We start from the raw sequence: 11,798 nt of genomic DNA, 5'->3' as shown, positions 1-11,798 counted from the left end.
GAAGTAGCCTTAAAAACACAGGAAGGAGACCGTGTCAGAGAAGTAGCCTTAAAAACACAGGAAGGAGACCGTGTCAGAGAGAAGTAGCCTTAAAAACACAGGAAGAAGACCGTGTCAGAGAGAAGTAGCCTTAAAAACACAGGAAGGAGACCGTGTCAGAGAGAAGTAGCCTTAAAAACACAGGAAGTAGCCTTAAAAACACAGGAAGTAGCCTTAAAAACACAGGAAGGAGACCGTGTCAGAGAGAAGTAGCCTTAAAAACACAGGAAGAAGACCGTGTCAGAGAGAAGAAGAAGGAATGTTGTTTTACCAAAAATGTCCAATATTTATAAACTCAATATTTATAATTGTATTTATTTATTTATCATATTTATCAACTCTGTGTTTTGCTCCTGGGTACAGATCTAAAACTGATCTAAGATCAGCGTTCTAGAGGCAACGTCACCCTACAACGTCACCCTACAACGTCACCCTACAACGTCACCCTACACGTCACCCTACAACGTCACCCCTACACCAGGCGTAGTGATCTCACCCAGCATGCGTCGGTTCTTCTTCCTCGGGTTGGTCTCGTCCACGTTCTTATAGAAGCAGAGTCCAGCTGCTGTGTGTTCCTCAGGATGCCGTTAGAGAACTGAACTGTTGAGAGAAAGACCGGGGATTGATGATTGACATGAATGCGTATATGTGTGAGGATGCTGTTTATCGACCACAGCTTCAATACCTTCAATACAATAGTGCCCTCTATGCTCACCACAAAGCTCAGAGACATTTAAAAAATGGTATGCATTAGTTCATTTGACTCTTGGGAAGTAGATAAAGGACTTCAATGACAAAATCCCGAAGTTACTATACATTTAACGTCACTGCGTTAACATGAGCGCATCCACGTGTACTACGGAACAGGGTGGATTTACGTGTTGTCAATTATTGCAGACGCTTAAAATTGCAATCTTGTATTTAAAATGAATAATTAGTCCGTAACATAAATAGTCATATTTACCAATAGCAGCTTTATCGTCTTCTCTCCTCTTCACAGCAAACCAATGTGCAATCGGCATCCATGTTTGTTGTCAGTCAGCGGACCTTAAAAAAAAAAACGGAAATATATTCATCCTCCACACACACACAAAAACCCACAGCGACACCCGATGGCGAGGAGTGGTACTGCAACCCGTTAACACGGTGCGCTGATAGGAGTGTAGCGCCCCCTACAGAGTCTGGGAGGAGAGGAAAAACACCAAGACCCTGTTTTGGGCGGGTAATGTTGGTGTTTCATACTGGAGAGGGAATGCAAAACAACGACGCTGGACAGAGTGAAATCAGGTGTATCAAAAAGGCTGTTTTATTGGTCAAAGATATCTTGTCCTGCCGTTTATCGTGCACGGACCTATGGAATGTGACTCCTGTGAGGAGTCAGAATAATTAGGCTGCTCAGCCAGAGTTTACAGCAGAATGTATACACAGAATAATGTAGGTGGAGTCTCGTCGTGTTTGATCATCTGACTGGTCCTGAAGAGTTGGAGGCGGGCCTTGCTCTAGCCAGAGCGGAGTCGTAGCTATTCAGCTGTGTTGTCTGTGTCCTTTTGGAGGGGAGAGGAAATACATCCACCATCGAGCTCCAGACACCGCACCCCCTCCCTGAAAGACCCTCTTTGGGTTAAAAACCTAAATTTAGATTCGTTCAAAGTAACAACATGGAGTCGTAGCTATTTGGCTGTGTTGGTGTCTGTGCCCTTTTTTTTGGAGGAGGAGGGTTTTAACCTAGTCGGGTTTCCCACATATTGACTAATGTGACTGTGAGCACCGGGAGAAGCGTTATAGCGGTCCATGAAGAGCCGTCTAGCCGTCGGTAGTCCTCCTTCAGTCCGGTCCAGTGGACTTGATGAACCCGGTCCGTCCACCCTGACCCGTGGAGGAGTAGCACCGACCACACAAACACGGTAACCGACCGGCGGCTAACATTAGCGAGCTAGCTTAGACTGTTTATTTTGTGTTATATCATCATGTTTTAAGGTTTTATTTGTGTTATATCATCATGTTTAAGGTTTTATTTGTGTTATCGATGTTGCATGTTTTCTTTTGCTTTGCTGCTTTCTAGGGGATGAGACTTGACAGATGTTAATAATAATAACGTTAAGCAAATCTATCTAGGTAGTTAGCATTAGCTAATGACAGGTAGTTAGCATTAGCTAATGATAATAGGTAGTTAGCATTAGCTAATGATAATAGGTAGTTAGCATTAGCTAATGACAGGTAGTTAGCATTAGCTAATGACAGGTAGTTAGCATTAGCTAATGATAATAGGTAGTTAGCATTAGCTAATGATAATAGGTAGTTAGCATTAGCTAATGATAATAGGTAGTTAGCATTAGCTAATGACAGGTTGTTAGCATTAGCTAATGATATAGGTAGTTAGCATTAGCTAATGATATAGGTAGTTAGCATTAGCTAATGATATAGGTAGTTAGCATTAGCTAATGTCAGGTAGTTAGCATTAGCTAATGATAATAGGTAGTTAGCATTAGCTAATGACAGGTAGTTAGCATTAGCTAATGATAATAGGTAGTTAGCATTAGCTAATGATAATAGGTAGTTAGCATTAGCTAATGATAATAATAGGTAGTCAGCATTAGCTAATGATATAGGTAGTTAGCATTAGCTAATGATGATAATAATAATAGGTAGTTAGCATTAACTAATGATGATAATAATAATAGGTAGTTAGCATTAGCTAATGATATAGGTAGTTAGCATTAGCTAATGATGATAATAATAATAGGTAGTTAGCATTAGCTAATGATAATAATAGGTAGTTAGCATTAGCTAATGATAATAATAGGTAGTTAGCATTAGCTAATGATAATAATAGGTAGTTAGCATTAGCTAATGATAATAATAGGTAGTTAGCATTAGCTAATGATAATAATAGGTAGTTAGCATTAGCTAATGATAATAACAGGTAGTTAGCATTAGCTAATGATAATAATAGGTAGTTAGCATTAGGTAATGATAATAATAGGTAGTTAGCATTAGGTAATGATAATAATAGGTAGTTAGCATTAGGTAATGATAATAATAGGTAGTTAGCATTAGCTAATGATAATAATAGGTAGTTAGCATTAGCTAATGATAATAACAGGTAGTTAGCATTAGCTAATGATAATAACAGGTAGTTAGCATTAGCCATTAACCATTGTAGCCGTACACCTAAGCGAGCAAACAGAATAATTATACTTCGATGAGCTGATGTTGTTATTATAAACAAAACCAAAAAAACATGTCGGTCATGCTAGCTAAGCTACTTCACCGCAAATCAAAGTGTGTTTCACTGTTATTTATTTTAACACAGCCTTTCTCAAAAAGTTAGCAAGTAGCTAACTAGCTAGATAACTGGATATCCAGTTGCTGACTTGCTAGTTAGTTTAGCTTGGCTTAGTTTAGCTTGGCTTGGCTTGGCTTGGCTTAATTTAGCTTGGCTTAGTTTAGCTTGGTTTAGTTTAGGTTAGCTTGGTTTAGTTTAGCTTGGTTTAGTTTAGTTTAGTTTAGCTTGGCTTAGTTTGGCTTGGCTTAGTTTAGCTTGGCTTAGTTTGGCTTGGTTTAGCTTGGCTTGGCTTGGTTTAGCTTGGCTTAGTTTAGCTTGGCATAGTTTAGCTTGGCATAGTGTAGCTTGGCATAGTGTAGCTTGGCATAGTTTAGCTTGGCATAGTTTAGCTTAGCTTGGTTGAGCTTGGCTTAGTTTAGTTTAGCTTGGCTTAGTTTAGCTTAGTTTAGCAATGATGGTATTCACCAGACTGGGGAGGGGGAGAGTCTCTGATCGGCTTGGCTAACAGATATCACTAGTTATTTAGTTAGATAGCTGTCTAGACAGCTTGTACTTTGACTAATGTCTTCGCATAGACATACTGGCTTTCATTTCACACATTTTTACAATATTCTCTTCAATATTGTTACTAGTTCCCCACTTTCACTTAACCGTGGAATAGTCTATGCAATAGCTTCAACAAGACATCTATTATCTATTTGTCAATATATTCAACTAATTAATTGTGATAGCTAGTGTAGCTACTGCCCTTCTACAGCATGTCATATTCAAAGCATTGACCATAGTCTACTATAATGTCCCCTCCACTGGCAGTCAATTTAAAGCTAACTTTTTAATCAATCAAAGGTTCTGTCAGGAAGAGGACCTCATTTTCCTCACATTTATTACACAACAGATTTTTTTTACAATCCTGTTTCCCCCATCCCTTTCCTCCTTCTCCCCTTCCCTTTCTCTCCCCCCTCCCTTCCTCTCTTTACTCTCCCCTCCCATCCTCCCCCTTTCCTCCTTCTCCCTCCCCCTTTCTCCCCTCCCTCCCCCTCCCTCCCTCCCCTCCTCCTCCTCTCCCTCCCTCCCCTCTTCCTCCCTCCTAGTAAAAATATCTTCCTCCCTCCCCTTTTAGTCCCTCCCCCTTCCCTCCCTCCCTCTCCCCTCCCCTCCCTCCTCCCCTCTCCCTCCCATCCTCCCCCTTTCCTCCTCCCTTCCTTTAAGATTAAATCTCCCCTCCTCCTCCCCTCCCCTCTCCCTCCCCTCCCTCCCCCCTCCCTCCCTCTTCCTCCCTCCCTCCCCTTCCTCCCTCTCTCCCTCTCTCCCCTCCCTCCCTCCCCTCTCTCCCTCCTCCCTCCTCTCCCTCCCATCCTCCCCCTTCCTCCTTCTCCCTTCCCTTTCTCCCCCATCCCTTCCTCTCCACCTCCCTTCCTCTCCCCTTCCTTTCTCCCCCCATCCCTTCCTCCCCTCCCCTCCCCTTCCTCTCCCTCCCTTCCCTCTCTCCCTTCCCTCTCCCCCCATCCTTCCCCCCCTCCCTTCCTCCCCTCCTCCCTTCCTCTCCTCCTCCTTCCCTGCAGGTCATGGACTTCCCGGGCCACTTCAACCAGGTAAAATGCAAACAACTTTATGATTTCTGTCAGTATATGAAAAAGAAATCGCAACAATAAAGTGTATTGTTTTCAAATAATATAATATAAGACTCTAGACCATTTGGCAGACGCCTTTATCTGAAGCGACTTAAAAGTCGCGTTCCTACATTGTCACATGTACGCGTGGCCTCAGCGGAATCGAACCCACGAGCCCGTGCTCTTAGCTAGCGACTGAGCCACACGTGATTCATATTGTTATTATAGGTCTTCCAGCAGCTGAACTACCAGCGCGTCCACAGCCAGCTGTGCGACTGTGTCATTGTGGTGGGCAGCCGCCATTTTAACCGCTCGGTGCTGGCGGCAGCACTCACTTCCGAGCCCTGTTCACCGTCAGGGAGACGGAGCATGAACATGATACAACTGGACAGCGAGGTGAGGATGACTGAGGATGATGAATTACGATGAGGATGATGAGGATGAGGATGATGACGGGTAGATGAGGATGATGAGTATGAGGATGAGGATGATGAGGGTGATGATGAATTACGGTGATGAGGATGATGAGGATTACGGGTGATGATGATGAAGATGAGGATGATGAGGGTGATGATGAAGATGAGGATGATGAGTATTACGGGTGATGAGGATGATGAGGGATGACGGGGGTGATGATGATGAAGATGAGGATGATGAGTACGGGTGATGAGGATGATGACTGGGTGATGATTAAGATGATGATTAAGATGAGGATGATGACGGGGTGATGATTAAGATGAGGATGATGAGTATGATGAGGATGATGACGGGGTGATGATGAGGATGAGGATGATGAGTATTACGGGTGATGAGGATGATGACGGGGTGATGATGAGGAGGATGATGAGTCTATTACGGATGATGAGGGGGGTGATGATTAAGATGAGGATGATGAGTATTACGGGTGATGAGGATGATGAGTCTATTACGGATGATGAGGATGATGACGGGGGTGATGATGAAGATGAGGATGATGAGTCTATTACGGGTGATGAGGATGTTGAGTTTATAACAGGGGTAATGAGGATGATGACGGGGGTGATGATTAAGATGAGGATAATGAGTATTATTGGTGATGAGGATGATGAGTTTATAACAGGGGTAATGAGGATGATGACGGGGGTGATGATTAAGATGAGGATAATTAGTATTACGGGTGATGAGGATGATGAGTTTATAACAGGGGTAATGAGGATGATGACGGGGGTGATGATTAAGATGAGGATGATGACGGGGTGATGATTAAGATGAGGATGATGACGGGGTGATGATGAGGATGATGACGGGGGTGATGGTGAGGATGATGACGGGGGTGATGGTGAGGATGATGACAGGGGTGATGATTAAGATGAGGATAATGAGTATTACGGGTGATGAGGATGTTGAGTTTATAACAGGGGTAATGAGGATGATGGCGGGGGTGATGATTAAGATGAGGATAATGAGTATTACGGGTGATGAGGATGATGAGTTTATAACAGGGGTAATGAGGATGATGACGGGAGTGATGATTAAGATGAGGATGATGACGGGGGTGATGATTAAGATGAGGATGATGACGGGGTGATGATTAAGATGAGGATGATGACGGGGGTGATGATGAGGATGAGGATGATGAGTATTAGGGGTGATGAGGATGATGCATTTATAACAGGGGTAATGAGGATGATGACGGGGGTGATGATTAAGATGAGGATGATGAAGGGGGTGATGATTAAGATGAGGATGATGAGTATTACGGGAGATGAGGATGATGAGTTTATAACAGGGGTAATGAGGATGATGACGATGGTGATGATTAAGGTGAGGATGATGACGGGGGTGATGATGAGGATGAGGATGATGAGTATTACGGGTGATGAGGATGATGCATTTATAACAGGGGTAATGAGGATGATGACGATGGTGATGATTAAGATGAGGATGATGAGTATTACGGGTGATGAGGATGATGCATTTATAACAGGGGTAATGAGGATGATGACGATGGTGATGATTAAGATGAGGATGATGAGTATTACGGGTGATGAGGATGTTGAGTTTATAACGTGTGATGAGGATGAGGATGATGAGTCTATAACAGGTGGTGGTGATGATGATGATGATGTGTGTTACTGCAGGTGGTGATGATGATGATGATGATGATGATGATGTGTTGTTACTGCAGGTGGTGATGATGATGATGATGATGTGTGTTACTACAGGTGGTGATGATGATGATGATGATGATGATGTGTGTTACTGCAGGTGGTGATGATGATGATGATGTGTGTTACTGCAGGTGGTGATGATGATGATGATGATGTGTGTTACTACAGGTGGTGATGATGATGATGATGATGATGATGATGATGTGTGTTACTACAGGTGGTGATGATGATGATGATGTGTGTTACTACAGGTGGTGATGATGATGATGATGATGATGATGATGTGTGTTACTGCAGGTGGTGATGATGATGATGATGATGATGATGTGTGTTACTGCAGGTGGTGATGATGATGATGATGATGATGATGTGTGTTACTACAGGTGGTGATGATGATGATGATGATGATGATGTGTGTTACTACAGGTGATGATGATGATGATGTGTGTTACTGCAGGTGATGATGATGATGATGTGTGTTACTACAGGTGGTGATGATGATGATGATGTGTGTTACTACAGGTGGTGGTGATGATGATGATGATGATGATGTGTTACTACAGGTGGTGATGATGATGATGTGTGTTACTACAGGTGGTGATGATGATGATGTGTGTTACTGCAGGTGGTGATGATGATGATGTGTGTTACTGCAGGTGGTGATGATGATGATGATGATGATGTGTGTTACTGCAGGTGGTGATGATGATGATGATGATGTGTGTTACTGCAGGTGGTGATGATGATGATGATGATGATGATGATGATTATGGTGATGTGTTACTGCAGGTGGTGACAGCGGAGGCGTTTGCTGCCCTGGTGGACATGATGTACACCTCCACCCTGATGCTAGGAGAGAGCAACGTGATGGACGTGCTGCTAGCTGCCTCTCACCTCCACCTGAACGCCGTAGTCAAGGCCTGTAAGCACTACCTGACCACCCGCACCATGCCCATGTCCCCGCCGGCAGACCACCGGGCCACACAACACCGCCAACACACCCACGCAGAACAGCAGAGACTCAGGCAGCAGCAGGCAACCGCCGAGTTAGCCGCTAACGCTAACCTAGCCGCTAACGCTAACCAAGAGGCTAACGCTAACCTGGCGGCTAACGCTGCTACGTCCAGGCTCCAGCGGTCGTTCCTGCTGCAGCAGCTGGGTCTAAGCCTGGTGAGCTCTGCCCTGGGCGGGGTGGAGGAGGATGGGCTAAGGGGTGGTAGCGATGGTGTTAGCATTAGTGGTGTAGTGGAGCACAAAGCTTCCTTCCCCGTTCGACGCTTCCACAAGAGAAAGCCCTCCCTGAGCTTTAGCCTATCTGAGGACAGGCCCAGGCAGAGGCCCCGCCCCTCCGGGACCCACGGGGATGAGGAAGTGGGACTACTCTCCCCCGACTCTCACAAGACTGGGGAGGAGGACAGACTGGACGCGGCGATCACCGGCCTAGTAGGGGGCGTGTCCCAGGACGAGTCCCAGATGCCCAGCCAATCGGACGGCGGACGCTGCGAAGGGGAGGAGCAAGGGATGGCGGAGGAGAGGGGTGTCGGGAAGGAGTCCCTGGATGGGGGGAGTCACCATGGTGATGGGGTGGAGGTGAAGATAACGGAGGAAGAGGAGGAGGAGGAAGTACGGGAGCATCAGGGACAGGTAATGACATTTTAACAGGAAATACTTCATTTGCATCCCAAATATCTCCTTATTCCCTCTATAGTGGACTACTGTTGACCAGGACCCATAATGCACTACTGGTGACCAGGACACATAGTGCACTACTGTTGACCAGGACCCATAATGCACTACTGTTGACCAGGACCCATAATGCATTACTGTTGACCAGGACCCATAGTGGACTACTTTAGACCAGGACCCATAGTGCACTACTTTAGACCAGGACCCATAATGCACTACTGTTGACCAGGACCCATAATGCACTACATTAGACCAGGACCCATAATGCACTACTGTTGACCAGGACCCATAATGCACTACATTAGACCAGGACCCATAATGCACTACATTAGACCAGGACCCATAGTGCACTACTTTAGACCAGGACCCATAATGCACTACATTAGACCAGGACCCATAATGCACTACTGTTGACCAGGACCCATAGTGGACTACTGGTGACCAGGACCCATAATGCACTACTGTTGACCAGGACCCATAGTGGACTACTGTTGACCAGGACCCATAATGCACTACTGTTGACCAGGACCCATAGTGGACTACTGTTGACCAGGACCCATAATGCACTACTGTTGACCAGGACCCATAGTGGACTACTGTTGACCAGGACCCATAATGCACTACTGTTGACCAGGACCCATAGTGGACTACTGTTGACCAGGACCCATAATGCACTACATTAGACCAGGTGCCATTTGGGATAAATACCATTTAAAGAGCAATGTATGAAACAACTGTCTAGTATTAATTAATCTTTTACCTTTGGATAAATAAAGGGTTTAAACCCAACCTTGGATAAAGTAATGGGTCATATCCTGTTGTCCTCCTTCATGTCTGTCTCTCTCCTCCCCTATCTTCTCTTCCTTTCCTCTCTCCTCTCTTCTCCCCTTTTCATCTCCTCCTGTCCTTCTCTCTCCTCTCCCATCCTCTCCTCTCTCCTTTCCTCACTTCTCCTCTCCTCCTCTCCTATCTTCTCCTCTCTCTCCTCTCCTCTTCCCTCCTCTCTCATCTTCTCCTCCTATCTTTTCCTCTCCTCCCCTCCTCTTTTCCCTCCTCCCCTCCTCTTCTTTTTTCCCCATCTCCTGTCCTCCTCTCCTCTCTCCTCCTCTCCCTATCTTCTTCCTCCCCTCCTCTCTCCTCATCTCCTCTTGTATCTTCTTCTCTCTCCTCCCCTCCCTATCTTCTCTCTCTCCCCTCTTCTCTCCTCTCCTCCAGGTGGTGGTCAAGTGTGAGCCTCTGAGCTCCCAGAGCCAGCTGGGATGACATCACCATCCGGGGTAGCGACCAGCTGGGACCTGGAAGAGGAAGAGGAGGAGGAGGGGAGAGAAGGGGAACTGACCCACAGAGCAGCGACCATAGTCTCTCCTCCTCTGACCAACAGCTTCCAGCCCAGTTCCCAGCTCCTGCTCAAAGGAGGTCTTGGTAGTGGGATTGGCGGTGGTTTGGTAACCATCTTGACGGAAGTCTGGTTTAGGATTTCTAGCTTCCACGGCGCCAAGGTCTTCGGAGCGGGGGGTCGGGGTCGATGCCGGGACGACGACCTCCTCAACACGACGACCGCGAGGCGATGGCAGCGACACATCACTTCCTGCTGGAGCCGGAACACTCCGAACCAATAGCTCCGCCTGATGCCCTTCCGTCCGGGTCGGCCCACCACCTGCACCTGCTGGGTGGCGACGGTCTCGAGATTCTCTACAGACGCCGATTCGATCTTCCTCGTCCCCTGCATGGCCAGACAGAAACCCCAGAGGAGGAGGAGGAGTTTCCCAGATCCGTTTCTCTGAACCAGCGCTCCAGTCTGGGTCTGCACTCCCTGGCCCAGCCTCTCGGGGGAAGCTCCTGGGCTTCCCTGGATACCGGCCGCATCGCACCTAAAAGCGACAGCGTGGCGGAGGAGAAACGGGGGTCGTTCATCTCCCAAGACGCCCTGTCTTCCTCCAGTCTGGTGGAAGGGGACCCTTGCTTCTGAACGGTTCGGAGGTTACGGAGTCAGGCCCCTCCCACCTCGTCCTCGTCCTTACCTCGCCCCCAGCTGACCCGTGCCTCTGCGGACGTCCTCTCCAAGTGTAAGAAGGCACTGTCCGAACACAACGTCCTGGTGGTGGAAGGAGCCAGGAAGTACGCCTGTCGCATCTGCTGTAAGACTTTCCTCACTCTGACCGACTGTAAGAAACACATCAGGGTCCACACCGGGGAGAAACCGTACGCCTGCCTCAAGTGCGGCAAACGCTTCAGCCAGTCGTCTCACCTGTACAAACACTCCAAGACCACGTGTCTGCGTTGGCAGAACAGCAACATGGCCGACGCACTGATGTAGATGCTTCGGAGGGGAGGGGGGAGGGCAGAACAGCAACATGGCCGACGCACTGATGTAGATGCTTCGGAGGGGAGGAGGAGGCAGAACAGCAACATGGCCGACGCACTGATGTAGATGCTTCGGAGGGGAGGGGAGGGCAGAACAGCAACATGGCCGACGCACTGATGTAGATGCTTCGGAGGGGAGGGGGAGGGCAGAACAGCAACATGGCTGACGCACTGATGTAGATGCTTCGGAGGAGAGGGGGAGGGCAGAACAGCAACATGGCTGACGCACTGATGTAGATGCTTCGGAGGGGAGGGGGAGGGCAGAACAGCAACATGGCCGACACTGATGTAGATGCTTCGGAGGAGAGGGGGAGGGCAGAACAGCAACATGGCCGACACTGATGTAGATGCTTCGGAGGGGAGGGGAGGGGGGAGGGCAGAACAGCAACATGGCCGACACTGATGTAGATGCTTCGGAGGAGGAGGGGGGAGGGCAGAACAGCAACATGGCTGACGCACTGATGTAAGATGCTTCGGAGGGAAGGGGGGGGGGGTGAACGGTATCCAGATTTTAATACCCTTTATATCATCGTTGTGCCATACTGGAGCGAAACGGTATTACCGGGCATTGCGAATTAATGGTAAATAAAAGTCTTTTTTTATTTTTTATTGCCAAATTAGCGGTATGCTAACACTATGGGGATTCCCATAGTGGATGCTAAC

At 47.2% G+C, this 11,798-nt stretch overlaps 1 protein-coding gene across 1 annotated transcript; it reads left to right on the top strand.

Annotated features, from left to right (window-relative positions):
* The first annotated feature begins 1,661 nt into the window (after nucleotides 1–1,661).
* LOC124020549 (zinc finger and BTB domain-containing protein 5-like) lies at nucleotides 1,662–10,034 on the top strand. Its single transcript, XM_046335783.1, has 4 exons — nucleotides 1,662–1,943; nucleotides 4,888–4,917; nucleotides 7,875–8,729; nucleotides 9,987–10,034. The coding sequence occupies exons 2-4, from the start codon at nucleotides 4,891–4,893 to the stop codon at nucleotides 10,032–10,034; spliced, it is 930 nt and encodes a 309-aa protein (XP_046191739.1). The 5' UTR covers nucleotides 1,662–1,943; nucleotides 4,888–4,890.
* Nucleotides 10,035–11,798: the final 1,764 nt, after the last annotated feature.

Source organism: Oncorhynchus gorbuscha, unplaced genomic scaffold, assembly GCF_021184085.1.
Source record: "Oncorhynchus gorbuscha isolate QuinsamMale2020 ecotype Even-year unplaced genomic scaffold, OgorEven_v1.0 Un_scaffold_854, whole genome shotgun sequence".
Classification (NCBI taxonomy): Eukaryota; Metazoa; Chordata; class Actinopteri; order Salmoniformes; family Salmonidae; genus Oncorhynchus; species Oncorhynchus gorbuscha.
Note: the sequence above shows the minus strand (reverse complement) of the source record. Positions and strands in the feature narration are given on the sequence as shown.